General features: G+C 43.2%; 1 protein-coding gene across 9 annotated transcripts in view; it reads left to right on the top strand.

Annotated features, from left to right (window-relative positions):
* Positions 1–16,915, top strand: part of KCNMA1 (potassium calcium-activated channel subfamily M alpha 1) — a 917,661-nt gene that overhangs the window by 698,074 nt on the left and 202,672 nt on the right. For all 9 annotated transcript variants that reach the window (XM_023547132.2, XM_010589260.2, XM_010589253.2 and 6 more), the window contains 2 exons: positions 7,103–7,189; positions 14,996–15,072. In XM_023547132.2, coding sequence (XP_023402900.1) covers positions 7,103–7,189; positions 14,996–15,072 — 164 coding nt within the window. The remainder of the gene's footprint in view (positions 1–7,102; positions 7,190–14,995; positions 15,073–16,915) is intronic.

Below are 16,915 nucleotides of genomic sequence, written 5' to 3'. Positions count from 1 at the left end.
TAAGGATGACCACTTAATACAGCTATTAATCAAATTTACGCACCAACTGCTAAGGCCAAAGATGAAGAAATTGAAGGTTTTTACCAACATCTGCAGTCTTGAAATTGATTAAACATGCGATCAGGCACTGATAATTGCTGGTGATTGGAAACAAAGAGGAAAGATCAGTAGTTGGAAAATATGGCCTTGGTGATAGAAACGATGCTGGAGATTGCATGATAGAGTTTTTCAAGACCGTTGACTTCTTCATTGCAAATACCCTTTTTCAAGAACGTAAATGGTGACTATATATGTGGACCTTGCCAGGTGGAATACACAGGATTCAACTTGACTACATCTGTGGAAAGAGACAATGGGAAAGCTCAATATCATTAGCCAGAACAAGGCCAAGGGCTGACTGTGGAACAGACCATCAGTTTCTCATATGCAGGTTCAAGCTGAAGCTGAAGAAAATTAGAACAAGTTCACAAGAGCCAATGTGTGACCTTGAGTATATCCCACGTAAATTTAGAGACCATCTCAAGAATAGATTTGACACATTGAACACTAATGATCAAAGACCAGACGAGTTGTAGAATGACATCAAGGACATCATATATCAAGAAAGCAAGAGGTCATTAAAAGGACAGGAAAGAAAGAAAAGACCAAAATGGATGTCAGAAGAAACCCTGGAACTTTCTCTTGAGCATAGAATAGCTAAAGCCAAAGAAAGAAATGATGAAGTAAAAGAACTGAACAGATTTCAAAGGGCAGCTCAAGAAGACAGTTGCAATATTGAAGGATTCTATGGGGAAATATTAAATGAGGCAGGGAGCATCAAAAGAAGATGGAAGGAATATACAGAGTCACTATACCAAAAAGAACTGGTTGATGTTCAGCCATTTCGGGAGGTAGCAACTGATGCTAATGAAGGAAGAAGTCCAAGCTGCACTAAGGCATTGAGGAAAAACAAGGTTCTAAGAATTGATGAAACACCGATTGAGATATTTCAACAAATGGATGCAGCACTGGAAGTGCTCACTCATCTATACCAACAAATTTGGAAGACATCTACCTGGCCAACTGATGGGAAAATATCCATATTTGTGTCCATTCCAAAGAAACGTGATCCAGCCGAACGTGGAAATTAGCCAACGATATCATTAATACCACACACAAGTAAAATTTTGCTGAAGATCATTCAAAAGCAGTTAGAGCAGTACGTCAACGCGTAACTGCCAGAAATTCAAGCTGGATTCAGAAGAGGGTGTGGAGCAAGGGATATCATTGCTGATGTCAGATGGATCTTGGCTAAAAGCAGGGAATACCAGGAAGATGTTTACCTGTGTTAGATTGGCTATGCAAAGGCATTCGACTGTGTGGGTCATAACAAATTATGGATAGCATTGTGAAGAATGGGAATTCCAGAACACTAAATTGTGCTCGTGAGGAACTTGTACATAGATCATGAGGCAGTTGTTTGGACAGAACAAGGGGTTGCTGCATGTTTTAATGTCAGGAAAGGTGTGCATCAGAATTGTATCCGTTCACCATATTAATTCAATCTGTGTACTGAGCAAGTAATCTGAGAAGCTGGACTGTTTTAAGAAGAACGTGGCATCAGGACTGGAGGAAGACTCGTTAACAACCTGTAATATGTAGATGACACAACCTTGCCTGCGAAAGTAAGAGGACTTGAAGCACTTACTAATGAAGATCAAAGACCAGAGCCTTCAGTATGGATTACACCTCAACATAAAGAAAACAAAAATTCTCACAACTGGACAAATAAGCAACATCATGATAAACGGAGAAAAGATTGAAGCTGTCAGGGATTTCTTTTACTTGGATCCACAATCAACACCCATGGAAGCAGCTGTCATGAAATCAAATGACATATTGCATTGGGAAAATCTACCACAAAAGACCTCTTTAAAGTGTTAAATAGCAAAGATGTCATTTAAGGACTGAGGTGTGCCTGATTCAAGCTATGGTGTTTTAAGTCACCTCATGTGCATGTGAAATCTGGGCAATGAATAAGGAAGACCAAAGAAGAATTGATCCCTTTGAATTGTGGTATTGGTGGAGAATATTGAGTATACCATGAACTACCAGCAGAATGAACAACTCTGGTTTGGAAGAAGTACAGCCAGAATGCTCCTTAGAAGCAAGGGTAGTGAGACTTTGTCTCACATACTTTGGACACGTTATCAGGAGGGGCCGGTTCCTGGAGAAGGACAATCAGCGAAAAAGAGGAAGGCCCTCAAGAAGATGGAGTGACACGGTGGCTGCTACAGTAGGCTCAAGCATAACAATGATTGTGGGACTGGTACAAGACAAGTCTGTTTCATTCTGTTGTACGTAGGGTCACTATGAGTCTGAACTGACTCGACAGCACCTAACAACAACAGCAACAGCTCAACTATGAGTTCCCCACAGAAAATATGTGTGTACTTGCTTCCTGTGGTGAGTTAAGAGACAAGGAATAAATCTAGATATAAAAATAGTCTCAGAGCAAAACAGAAAGAGAGAGCAAGTATCCTTGGGGAAGGGGCCCCATCAGCTGCCACTGAATGTTTTCAGTTGAAATTAGCAAGGTCATTGAAGAACAAAGATAATTTATATGTTGCTTGAAATGAGAGAGAATCCACTCCTGCCAAAAAAATGTCTCTATTGGAATTCTGCTAATTGATACATGGGCTTTTTTCTTAGAGATTTTCTTGATTCTTCACATGACACATCTTGAAGTTTATCTCTGATAAGCCATGAATTAGACAAAGTTGGAGCCAGAGAACTGATCTAAAGTGGCCCAAAGGGAGAGGGAATTTTGGCAGTCATGTGAACAAAACAAACTTAACATTGGATATTCTTTTAAAGAGATCAAAGATCTTTGGAAAGATTTACATATTCACATTAGGAGGTCAGCAACAAATTATAAGGGCAGTAGACACTTTGCAGGGAAAAAAAGTCACTTCTGTCTAAGAGCCTTATATTTTAATATTTTTCAGGAAGAGGAAGATTAACACTTTACTGAAGCTTCTATATTTGGAATGAATAGAAGACTTAATGTCTAAAATATGGTAAACAGTAATATATTTCCTCAAAGAGTCTTTGAAGCTTTGGATCCTCACACAGGGAGTATTATATGTCCCGGCCCCCTGGAGGAGCCCTGGTGGCGTAGTGGTTAAGAGCTTGGCTGCTAACCAAAAGGTTGGCAGTTCGGATCCAACAGCCGCTCCTTAGAAACACTATGGGGCAGTTCTACTCTATCCTATAGGGTCACTATAAGTCGGAATTGACTCGACATCAACACGTATTTTTTTTTTGTTTTTTGTTTTGGTCCCCTGAAATCGAGGGCACATGCGTCTTTACCAAACCCTTGAATATGTGAGCTGAATCTAGCACAATGACAATCTTTATATATCTAGGTGTCTTTCATTATTCTCAAGAGCTGGGCTCATTTTTTGGATACCCATCTGGAAGGCTCCCTTAACCTTATCTGGATATCTGTAAATGATGCTGCCTCAGTCGTCACACAGAGATGACTTAAACCCTCTCACCCCTGTCCTGAGAGAGCCAGAGGGCATCCGGGAATCACACAGGCAGTGATGTCATTGGAGATGCTCTCGGTGCCTTACATCATCAGCCACAACCTTTAAGGGACAGGGAGACACCCTGGTGTAAGCCAGAAGTCAGTTCACATTAGCCGCTCTCCAGATGTTGTGCAGGGTAGAATATTCTGACACTGGTGCCAGGAGAGAGTCTTCTAGTACCAGTAGGTTACCTCCTGGCTTATTTATTAGTGCCAAGGACAAAATGGACAGTTGTCATATTAAAGCCCAGAACCCAGTGCTGTCGAGTCGTTTCCCTCTGGTTTAGGGAGTCAGAATCAACTCAGTGGCACACAACAACACTCTGGTTTTTATAATCCCCTTACCACTAGCAATAGCTACTGTGTGTTAAGGACTACTGGAGCCCTGGTGGCGCAGTGGTTGTGAGCTTGGCTACTAACCAAAAGGTTGGCAGTTTAAATCCACCAGTCAATTCTTGGAAACCCTGTGGGGCAGTTCTACTCTGTTCTGTGAGGTAGCTATGAGTCAGAAGTGACTCAACGGCACATACAACAACAAGGACTACTGTGTGCCAGGCACTCAACACATAGTACTTACTTTAATTCTCTTAGGAATACCCTCAGGTAGCGATCATTCACCCCATTTTACAGATGCAGAGAGTGAGGCTTAGCTGCATCCACATGCCCAAGGCCAGGGCCTGAACTTGTGAGGTCTGACCTGTGACACGTGCACCTGCTTGCTTAGCTGACATTGGTGCCAATCTGAGATTGGAACACAAATCACCTGACTCCAGTACCTAGAATCTTTCTAATCCACCACAGAAACTTGACAAAAAACAAGCTTGAAGGCTGTAATAATTATTTCAACCTGCAGCCTCTGTAATCCCAAATTTTCACTGTAGGCCAATTCTTGTTCACTGTTGAGAAAGAACGGAAGAGATGAGAAGAAACTTTTCCTTGACAGGAAGCCAGCTATCACTGTATTTCCCACAATGACACAGTGGGCTTGGTCATTGGAGTACAAAGTAATGAAGCCTATTATGTAAAAAAGGATCAGAGCTTCCATGGGAGGCTTGTTTTGCACACATATATGTCACCAAAATGTTGATGAACGTCAAATTTCCCCTTTTGAATTCTGTTGTTCAAATCATTTTTTTTTTTCCACTCAGAAGCTTTTTTAGCATTCTTTTCTTTTTTTTTTTTTATGAACACATATCAAAATACCGACTTTTCCAATTTAGGCTACAGAAGTACACAGACTTCCTCATGTACGCCCTTGGACATGATTCTGGAGTGGACAGTTATACACCTTGGAGCTTCATCTCATTGTGGGCAGGGTACCCTGGGTGGCACAAACAGTCAACAAGCACTCAACTACTAGCCTAAAGGTTGGTGGTTCGAACTCATCCAGACATGTCTTAGAAGACAAGCCTAGCAGTCTGCATCTGAAAGGCCACAGCCTTTAAAAAAATCTATGGAGCAGTTCTGGTCTGCACACATAGGGTCTCCATAAGTCAGAATCAACTCAAGGGCAACTAGCAACAACATCATTTTGATAAGAAGCCCTGTGTTCAATTCCCTGGGGCCAGTTAAAGAAACTATCAGCTAATTCCTCTAAGCATGAAATACGTTTTTGGCTTTTTGGTAATAAGGAATAATAAAAGTAACATTGACCCACATGAATTGAGCCCTCCCTGCGTTATCTCGTTTAATCCTTGGAAGTAAGATGATTTTTATTATCATCCCCATCTTACAGGTGAGGAAATTTAGTTCTAGGGGAGGCTTAGTAACTTGCCCCAAGTCAGACACCTACAAAATGGCCATGCTGGAATTGGAGCCAATGTTTAATTGTGGAGCCGGGGCAGGTAAGAACCACCTGCAGGAAAGGGGTAAGAAAGTGTGCAAAACCTGAAGTTAGGCTTTTCTAAAACATCCTGTCTAATTGACTTTGAAAAAGGAATTTGTCTAAACTGTGTAAGCTCTGACCCCTCCCCTCGTGACTATGCAGAGTCAGAGGGCTGATTATTCCAATGTGAGAAGCTGGTAGAGGAGAAATTAGGAGGTGTCTGGACAGCATGGCTGCTGGTCGCAAGCTGTGGCATTAATGTGATCTGCTGCTTTCTGGCTTGTGCAGAATCTCATAGCTCTGTGGTTCTGGGACAGAAGAGTCAAACCTTCTTGGACTCTTGCTATTACTTTGTGTTAATAACAACGATGATACAGGTTCAGTTTCCTTCTATCAGGTCTTATTATGGGTAGTAGTGGATGTTCTTGTGACCACAAGCCATTATTTTGCAATAACCATCTACTCTGAGATCTTCAAACAGAACAAATATTCACCTGGGTCCTTCCTGAATTACTACAGACTGATCAATTTGTTGGCTACAGCACTTTCTGGAATGATTTTTTCAGCAGAAAAAAGATGGCATGCTAATTACCATTCTCCATTTTGATTGTTTTAGGAATTTGAGCTCCTTGAGCCTGGTTCCAAACATCTATTACCTTTTTGGATCAAAGAATGCCTTTGTTGTATCTGTTGCTACATTTAGAGTCCCAAAAGTCAGCGTCCATTATGCTCAAAGCATCATCTCGGTCCCTGTGTAAGACAGTCCTGTGTTCTGCTTTTGATCTGCAGAAAATTAAACTTGTTTGTTTCATCCATTTATCAGATTAGGATACATTTATCTCTTTTGTCAGTCCAAACACAAGTTGGTCAGCTAATCTCTTTATACCATGTGGAAATAGGACAGTGTATATTTAGACTCATACTTCCCTGCAGGGGAAATGTTTTTTTTAGGAGTAATTTGAATTTGTTTTCTCACAACAGTTAGCTCCAGTCAGGAGGTTCTAGGCAGACACCTTATTTGAACATCTCCATATAATTTTGTCAACACCAGATTGAAATCATTAAGTATTTCCAACTGCTAGCATTTTTCTTCTTTGCTGGTAGAGTAGACCCAGTTCTTCCTGCCTAGACTGTACGTGGAATCTACTTCCATGTCCTGACGGTGTCACACAGATGTTCTCTTTCCTTCTGCCTTGGTTGTGGGTGTCCTGTACCATTGCCCACGGTAATATGTGGTGTGTATACATGTGTGTTTATGTGTGCATATAGGGGTCCCATTAATGCCCTGTCATCTAAAGGAAAATGGGTGTAGCAACGGCTTTATTAGACCAATAACTCTTCAACATTGACCACCAATGGCAGTTTCCAAAGGGATACATTATTAGGAACTTTGCTTCAAGTCAGATGCCTTTGATGGTCGCCAGATTGCCCCATTGTACAAACCTGGGCCCTAAAACCTAGATTTGCTTCAGTTTCCTCAACTGGGAGTATGCTAACTTGAGAATCAATCAGTAGAACTTAATGATGGCTTTATCTATTTAAATGGGTGGGACGGGGAACATCAAGCTCTGAACAAAATCCTTGGGAATAGCATTAGACTAGTGGGCCCCCTATTAAAAAAAAAAAAAAAGTATACCGTTCACGGTTTCAGTCAAAATATGGTCTCACAAATGTGTCTTCCTTGTTTGTTTTTGTTCACCGAGCAGTATATTAATTAATCCTGGAAACCACCTTAAGATCCAAGAAGGTACTTTAGGATTTTTCATCGCAAGTGATGCCAAAGAAGTTAAAAGGTAAGACTTACTTATTTTCACCTGCTTTCCTCTCTTGTCCAGTCAGAAACATCTTGACCCAACGAGGGGGACTTGTTTCCATATGTGCAGGCTGCCCACTCTCACACTTCTTAACATGTCTCTGGGCATCAAATGGTGCCAAGTCTTAGGAAAAAGGTATTATGCTTCCATGCACTTTTTTTTTCCACACAATCAATTCCACATCTCTGAATTGGAATCATAAAATTTTAGAACTAGAAGGGCCTGGTTATCTGCTCCTTTGTGTTATGTGTGAAAAAACTGAGGCCCAGAGAGCAGGCGTGGAGGCTCCTGTGGCCATCCTGATTCTTGATGAGACAGAACAACATAACATAGTCAACTGGCTCCTTGCTTAGTGCTCTTTATTTAGTGTTATCTGGGCAAATTTCCTCAAAAATTACCTGTTTTCTACTTTAAGTGCCAGATTAACCCAAATGGATTTTCAAAAGGCTCGGATTAATTTCAGTCAAAGTACTAAACTGGCTATATTTCTACTTGTGGCCTTCTTGGTGAGTGGCTGAAGTTGTCAGGTTATGCCTCTATAGATATATCCCAAGATCCCACTGGCCACAGTGTTTTATGATACTTTGTTAGTATCCTTAAACCTGTTTAGACAGCCTAGAAAACTATAGGAATCCTTGCAGAACGCCATGGAACCTGGGGAAAAACTTATCAGCAAAAACGTCACTCAAATGGTTATATAGGCCACTTAGCTCAACAATAGTGTTACATAAAATATTTTAAATAAATTCTTAATTGTAAAGGTTTATACAGGTAGTCCCCAATTTATGAAGGGGTTCCGTTCCAACGACTCTGTCTTAAGTGGAATACCTCATTTATTTATTTATTTTTTTGTTTTCATAATTATTGTCTTTTATCATCAGTACTTTATGAGCCTGATCTTTATTTGTCTTTGGGGATTGGCATGAGAATGATACCATCAGAAAATTACACGCTGCAACATTGTATGTAATACATATTGCTAACGATAAGACGTACAAAAAAAACCCAAAAAACCAGATGGCCATAAGCGCGGTTCATCATAACTCAGATACACCGGAAGTCAGCTACTACCTGTGGTTAATTACATAAGCCTATTGTGTTCACTTAATGAGTTCCTACTCAAAGTCAGGCACCGGGTTAGGTGTTCTATGTGCTTTGTTGTTGCTCCTCAAAATAAGCCTGTGAGGTAAGTCTTCTAAAACAGGGCTTTGGGGTCCTTACTTGTAAAATTGAGATGAATAATTTGCCCAAAGCCACACAGCGCATAATCCAGTGGCAGAGCCTTATCAGAACTGATCTTTCCTTTTCTAAAACTCACAATCTTCCTACCAAATTTAATAATGGCACCAAACTCTTATGCAGCATTTAGTATGTGCTGGTATTCTTCTACGTCCTGTTGTTGTGTGCCATCGAGTCAATTCTGACTCCTGGAGACCCTATGTGACAGAGTAGAACTGTCCAGTAACATTTCCTAGGCTGTGATCTTTATGGAGGCAGATCTCCAGGTCTTTTCTCCTGCAGAGTCGCTGACCTTTCATGGTTAGCAGCCTCCAGCTTAACCACTGCTTGACCAGGACTCTTTGTTCTAAGTCCTCGGCACTCCATGTTTATTAACTCATTGAATCCTCACAATAACCTTATAAGTCAGGTAGCGTTAGTATCCCTATTTTACGTATGAGGAGATCAAGGCACAGATCAGTTAACTCACTTGCCCAAAGTCACACTGTCGTGAGTGGTTAGGCCAGAGCTGAATCCCACAGTCCAGTTCCAGAGCTTGTGCTCGTAATGACTTGCCAGGAGGTGAGCCCGACAAGCTGATCGCAAAACTATGATGTTTGACAACTGATGCTGATTATTTTCTCCCTCCTCACCTACTCGAGCAAACTCACCATTCCAGTTACAAAAGTTTTTTTTGGGGGGGTGGGGGCGGGGGGAGACATGGCGAGGAAGAAGAGAAAAAAACCCTTAAAAATGAGCTAATAGCTTTTATTTCTGCAAATTGGGAAAAGACTGCTGTTATTCGGTTGTGGGGGAAGAACACCTCCCTGTCCAGGCCTGGAACCTCTCTCTTCTACCTCGAGACCTGGGTTGACTTGAGAGAGGGCAGTGGTGGGGAGAGGGCTGACCTCCCACCCCGGATCTTCTGGGAGGGAAGGTTGTACTCACTTCCCAACCATGAGACACACAAAAGCTAGAAGCAGCAAAGCAGCGTCTCAGCACCAAGCACGGGAGGCTGGGAAGCTTGGCGGCCCCATATATCACGTGTACCTCCCAGATAGCAAATATAACACGAAGCTCCCATTTGTGTAATTCTATTTCCTATTGCATCTCTCACTAATGAATGTCACAAATACCAGGCAGTCCAAAAAACAAATTACCTCCTGTATTAGGGAGTGCAGCATGTCTCATTTCAGTGCTTTATGGTATTCACAAATACATGCTGACACAATCAGCTACAACACCAGCCTGTAATTTTCCGTGGTGTGTGGTGTGTCAGGGCTAATGCTGTCAGTTAGGGGATTTCAAAGAGATGAAGACTGCAGAAAACCACAGAAAGGACATTGGAGATTTGAATGAAACTAAACAATTTTGTAAAAATGGAAAAGTAGTTTATGATGATCTAGAATTGAGTTTGCACCCTCCGCTGCAAAGAAAGCAGCAAAAGAAGTTAAAGGATTCTAGCTCATAGGGACTCTCAGATACAAAGTTTTAGGAAAAGTGGGCTGAAGCCACAATTCCAGCTTTAAAAAGGCCATTTTGGGGTGGACTTTCAGACACTTGTCCTTTATCTCCTGCCACTAAACGTTTCCCTTTTTAAATAGCCTTGGAATATAATCTTTAATATAGGAGCCACAAACTGGTGGCTCACAGACTAAATTGGGCTTGCAGACAGGATTCTTTCGACCCACAATTAAAAAGTAAATGAACTAGTAGCCAAGATGATAAAAATCATGAGCTTTTATATAAAAATTCTTATTCCTGGTTTCTCCTGAAAAATTGGCAGATCAAGCAATTCTGGGTAGCATTCTCATACTCATTCACTCAGTGAATGTCTGTACGTCACTCACGGTTGTTGTTGTTAGGTGCCATCGAGTCAATTTCAACTCATATAGGCCCCATGTGACAGAGTAGAACTGCCCCATAGAGTTTTCTTCACTGTAATGTTTATGGAGGTAGATTGCCAGGTCTTTCTCCCTTGGAACTGCTAGGTAGGTTCATACCACTAACATTTTGGTTCACAGCCGAGTGCTTATCCATTTGCGCCACCAGGGCTCTTTCACTAGGAGGCTCTGTTCTAGGGTCTGGGAGTGCAATGGTGAACAAGGGACAGAAGTCCCTGCTCTTGTGGGGCTCATGTTCTAGGGAGAATCAAATTACAGTTTTGCTTATGGATGGTGCAAAGAATTAATGCAATTATATCACTGATTTAGACTGAGTGTAAATGGAGGCTGCTCTGAGCAGGCGACATTTAAGTAGAGATGGAGATGATGAGAAAAAAATCCACCATGCAAAGATCAGAAGGGAAGAGGGGACATCTAGGGAGAGTGTTTCACAGTGGGAACAAGTTTGGTGGGGCAAGACACCAAAGAAGGAAAGTATGGCTGGGGTAGGGTCGATGAGGGAAGCGAGATGAAGTTGGAGAGAGGGGCAGGGCCAGTTTCTGCAGGACTTTATGAAGAGGTTGCAATTTTATTACAAAACCGTAGTTGTTGATGGTTTTAAGCTGGGGATGATGAGGTCCAATTTCTATTATTAAAGCACTTCTCCAGCTGTGTTGTAGAGAATGGGATGTAATGGAGTCGGTGAGGAGGCCAAGAGACGTGCAGGCTGTTCATAGTTGAGGTGACAAATGATGGCAACTTGAGGTAGCCTGGTAAGTCTAGGTGGAGAGAAATAGGACCAATGCAGAATATATTTTGGAGAGTCCACAGGACCCATTGATGAACTGGATATAAGAAGTGTTAGGTGCAGGCGGGAGAGGAATCAAGGCTAAAGCCTAGATTTGGGGCTTAAGCCATTGAGTAGATGATGGATCCAGCTTACTGAGATGAGGAAAACTGGAGTAGAAACAAGTTTTGGGGGTCGGAAGTCAAGAATTCTGTTTGGGCTGTGTTAAGTAAGAGCTGTGTACCAAACATACGCACGGAGATGTCAGAAATGCAATTGGATATGAAAGTGTGGAGTTAGGGGGAACGAGGTGAGGACTGGAGATATAAATCTGAGTGTGGTATCAATGAGGGTTCTGGCAAGAAACAGAGGCACACTTACACGGGGGAAGGGGAAGAATTTTATGAAGGGATTGCATAAAGCTGTGGGCAGGGTTAAAGAATCAGCAAGGGATGGCAAAGCCCCCAGAGCTAGCAACAGGGGAGCCACTGTCGGCCCTAGACCTGCAAGGGAGAGGGACAAAAGGTTTAGAATAACCTGGAGAGAGACATTGTAGTGAAAGCCCACCTGGCAGGAGTTGGGGCCTTCAGTAGAGAAACATTGCTGCTGCCATTTTATGACCTGACAGGAAGGAGCCAAGGAATAAATACCAGGAATCCATCTATTCCCACCCTTCATCTCCCGCTGACTCCTCCATTGGCCAGGCATGACAGGAAACCAGAGGACACAGGAACCATAAAGACCAGCCTTACAGGACCCAAAGCTGGAGGGTCAAGGAGAGACTGAGTTACAGGGTCAGTGGCATGAACAAGGCATCTAAAGCTGTGAGGCTAAATCAGGTCCCTGAAAGGAGTGTGTGGAAGGAAGGCAGAGGGAGACCAGGGCAGTGCTGTGGGACATTCCAACATTTATTAAGATCAAGACGGAGAGCCAGCAAAGAAAATTGAGAAGGAACAGGTAGGAAGGGATAGGAGAAAAAACAAGAGAGACTTATATCATAAAGTTCTCAAAAAAAAAAAACATTTTTTAAGAAGCCACTTCTGTCTGATTGAGAGGTGAAGTCTCAAGGAGGGATGGAGGATAAATATTGGATTTGAGGATATTGAGGTCCTTGGTGGCCTTGGCCAGAGGAGTCTCAGCAAGAGGAGTGATGCAGATTGAAGCTGACCATTGGGGGTGGGGACACATGGGAGTTGGGGAAACAGAGGCAGCAACAATAGCTAGAGCTCTTTCTAGAAATGTCAAGAGGAAAAGGAGTGGTGATTGCAGGATGTGGGGACTGTTCAGTCAGGAGAGGCAGCAGCTTCTTTCAAGGTGGGAAACAGCGCATGTGTGCATGCTGGTGGGTGAGTCAGAGAGGAGACACGACACGGGTGATGCAGCAGAGGGGGTGGTGCTACAGAAGCACAGCCTGGAGTGGCCCAGAGGGAGAGGGTGTAAAGCGCAAGTGGAGGGAGGGCCTTAATGGCCCAGGGACACTTCATCCAGAGGAATGGGCGGTGGGCAGGAGGATCTGTGCAGGGGCAGGCAGTGAGTGGACTTCGCCAGGACTGTGAGGGGGCCCTGTGCAAGTGCCTCTGGCTTCTTGCTGATAAGTGAGGCTGCTTGTGGAAGGAGTAGGGTGAGCAGCTAGGGCAGGGGAGGTTGAAGCAGGAGGGGGTTGCAGGAAATAGTTGCTTTGGACAGTGGGAAAGCAAGCACTAGGAGAGTAGAATAGGGTCAGGGGAGGGTGGACAAAGGCCCCCAAAATCTGTGGCTATGAATTTAAAGTGTGTTTCCTTTCTCTAGCAAACTCAACTGCTCCGATGCAGGTGTGCAGGAAGGTAGGGCTTTGTCAGGTGCACGTGACAGGGGCAGAGAGCAGTGGGAGAGAAAGGAAGTGCCCCTCAGCAAAAATGAGAGCTCAGATATCCAGCCCCCTCCAACTGGGGGATGCGTCTCTACGTCCCCATAGCCTCTTCAGCCTATTTCACTCACTAACCTTCCTGTCTGGGCCCTGTGAGGGTTTCACTGTAAGAATCAAGGTTTAATAGATGCTGTAATTGTACTTTCAACAGTCAATTCAGACACGTCATCTGTTTAGTATAGGTGTGTTTAAGATCTTGGGCTGTGGTGCCAGACTGTTGTTGTGTACCTTCAAGTCGATTTCGACTCATAGCAACCCTATAGGACAGAGTAGAACTGCCCCACAGTGTTTCCTAGGCTTAATATTTACTGGATCATATTGCCAGGTCTTTTCTCCCCTGGAGCGGCTGGTGGGTCCAAACCTCTGACATTTCGTTTAGCAGCTGAGCTCTTAACCATACATGGATTTGAATGTGGGCTCTTAGTTGTGTGACCTTGGGCAAGTCACTTAACCTGTGTTTCAGTTTTCTTATCTGTAAAGCACCAGTAATAGTCATACCTCTTTCAAAGGGTCGTTTGAGGGTCAAATAAGTTAATCCTTCTAAACTATAGAGCCTGCAACGTGTACTCTTTAAGTGTTAAAAAAAACAAGTGTTAGCTGTTATTAATGTTACCATTATTATTATTACATAAAAACCAAAGGAAGTGGAAGCAAAATTCCTGCCCTGAACTTTAATGCTTTCTCCCTTCCAGTCCTTCCCCTTTCAAGGCAGGTTACCATCGGATTATTTCTTAGCCACATTAGTACTCCAGCTACCTTTGTTTTTTTGCAACATGAAGGACAGCTGCCATTTTAAGAAAAAGTGGAGGAGTTGCTATGGTGGAAAGAACATTGGGCTGGGATTCAGAAGTCTTAATATTGGTTTACAACCAGTGCCAATCATAAATTCAAGTCCCATGAAAAACATAAAAAGGAACACCTTAGGAATATAATGGTCAAGGGTTATGTTTATTTCTGTAGTCACTGGTCAAGGAAAGACCATGTTTATTTCTGGCAATCCTGTTCACGTTGTGAGTGGTAAAGGTGCCAAGCCAGGGACTTGTTAGTTCTTGTATCCAGAAGATTGCAAGGTGGTTCCCATGGAGCAGCTCAGTCGTCCAGTGCCGTTCTTCTGGTCTTCGTTTGTCTCATTCAGAGTCTGTCTCTAACACAGCCAGCACACTTGGTTATCACATTATGAGACGCGCTAAGGCAGACTAGGTGATTTTCGTGGTAATTGCCTATTCCAGGTCTCTTCTACCCACCCCACCTCAAGAACCCCTGCCCAACACCATTTAAGTGGTCAGCTCAGCATTTGGTGTATAATGTGAAGAAAATCTTCATTGGCTACATTTTTTCGGGCCTGAATAGTGTGGGAGTTGGTCCAGCCAGCAGCACTGGAGCCATTTCATCTGGGCTGTGAAATCCCAGAGGGAGTTAGACAGAGCAACTACTTGACTCATCCCTTTGGCTTTTCCTTCCCCATCTTCCTCCTCAATAATTTCTCACACTGGCTGACAAGAAAAGGCACTTTCACAGTGGCACGGCTAATATTTTTATTTGAGGAATGTCATACTTATGCCAGTCCCACCCCTTTTAATACATATTTGACCAGACTCTGGGGATTTCCAAGGTGGGAGGTGTATTTACCCCTTCCCCAGGTGCCCTGGGCTGATCCCCATGTGTTCCCGCGAGCAGCATTGGAAGGTGTTCTCAACTTGGAAAGATATGTGAGCAGACCCCGCGTGTCACATCAGCAAACTTTACCCCAGTTCCTTTTCAAAGGCAAGTTTATTAAAAGAAGCACTAAGTCAAATGGCAGAGGCCTGTGTTTGAAAGAAATGGTCTCGCAACAAACATTTCCGTCTGTAAACGTCTAAACCTTTCAAAAGATTAAAGGAAATTAGTGCTGGCATGTTTCATTAATTTGGCACCATAGTGGAGGAAATGTGGTACTCATTTCATTTGGGTGGATTAGGAAATGTGTCAGTTTTTCCATTCTCTTTCTCCAGGGCGTTTTTTTACTGCAAGGCCTGTCACGATGACATCACAGATCCCAAAAGAATAAAAAAATGCGGCTGCAAACGTCGTAAGTAGTAATTCTTTCCCCCTTTCCTCCCTCTCTCTAGTCCCCAAATTCACTTTCCTTCTCCCTTTCCTATTTGAGAAACACTAAACATCAAGAGTTTTCTTGAATATGTTTATGTTTCACCAGCAGTTTAAGGAGACATGAAATAAATCCCTGTCCTCGCTTTATTAGCACTTAGGATGAAAAATCACCACCCCAACACCTGGGAGTGAACCGAAGGCCTAATCCCCACGCCTTGACTCTAAAGCAGTGCCTACATACATGTGTCCAGTCTAATATAGTCAAGGATGATGTATAAAAAGGAGGAAAGCTAAGGCCATGTAGGAGGGGTGGTTTTTGTAGAGCGATTTTCAGTGGATGGGGGGCCACCATACCTAAAGATGTCCACACTAAGAGGAAATCTGAGCCTAAGGACTCATTCTCCCGAATGGGAGTTGACTCTCTTTTTACTGGGATTCCTACAGGTTTTAGTACCAAAGACCAGAGTTTTCAATTGTAATACCCTTAGACTGGCCCCAGGAAAGAAAGTTTCCATTGACAATGGACTTCACTTGTCATTGTCCCAGTGACCAACCTCAGGCCCATTGCTCTTTGAGGTAGGCTAGATTGTGCTTGGTAGATTCTGGCATATCTGTGTTAAGGCCCTTCCAAAACAACATGCAATGGAGATTCTTGAGAAGGATATGCTAAGGGAGGAATATTGGATTGTGAGTTCCAGCGGGTGACAGTGGACTTTGCCTTGGGAAGGCCAGGCCTTTTGCAGTCACTATGCTGCATTGCTTAACTGAAAACAATAAAAATGATACCTTTCTTCCTATGGTGATTTAGTGTTTTAAATGGTCTTTATGATCATTATTTGCTTTGATATTCACCATAACCCGGTATAATTAGCAGGGTCTGTTATTAATCCCATTTTACAAAAGAGAAAACTAAGGCTATAGGTTTAGTAAGCAGATGAGATTGCTAAGGTTCATACAGCCAGCAGCTAGGGACCCAAGCTAGTCCAAAGGCCTCCCTTGATGCTGTGCTTTGAGGGTCCCAATCTTGGTTTTTTGGTTTTTGGTTTTTTTTTTTGTGGCAGAAGGGTAATCTTTTGCAGGATAGGTCATCTTGGGTCTGATGAGTAAGAATGCAGTTATGAAAGATCACTCCCTAAAATATTTTTCACAAGCAGAACCAGACAGGGCAAGCAGCATTCCTGGGTCATGCTGAGAAGGCAAGGACCCTTGCCACCACACTCACACAGGAGGACAGTGAGTGAAAACACGGCGGGATAGAACCGTCCCTCTGGTGGAGCATCAGAGAAGACAGTCTCTGGGGAAAACACCCATGGGGAGGCTCCTGGTGTAAAGCAGCTTCTCTAGGAATCCCTGCAGGCTGGTTCCGAAGTTTGGGGCAGCGCAGGCATACTTTCGGCTACCTCCTCCCTACTGATGCCCCTCCTCAACCCTATTGTCTTACAAGATTAGTATTTATCGATGTCTTAGAATAAGAGCCTCTAACTATTTGTGCCTAGGAATTCTTTGGCTCTGATAACCAACCAGGAAACGCATCCAGGAGAGTATAAGGCACAGAACAAATCCCACTCCCCATCCAATCCCTAGCTCTGCCCTGTGGGTTTTGAATACAGTAGCTCCACGCACAGCTCTGCTGACCAGTCATCTCCTGGGCTATTTCCATCAGAAGGGCGGAGGTAAACAAGAGAGGGTGAGAAAAGAGGGTGGAAAATGCAGAAGAGTGTTGAGGCCAGTAATCCAGGACAGGACAATTGCTAGGAACCTGGTCCCACTGGAGTATCAATGAAATGGCAAGGTTGTGATTCACTTATTGATTAACCAACTGC

The sequence above is a fragment of the Loxodonta africana genome, chromosome 16, assembly GCF_030014295.1.
Source record: "Loxodonta africana isolate mLoxAfr1 chromosome 16, mLoxAfr1.hap2, whole genome shotgun sequence".
In the NCBI taxonomy this organism is placed as follows: Eukaryota; Metazoa; Chordata; class Mammalia; order Proboscidea; family Elephantidae; genus Loxodonta; species Loxodonta africana.
Note: the sequence above shows the minus strand (reverse complement) of the source record. Positions and strands in the feature narration are given on the sequence as shown.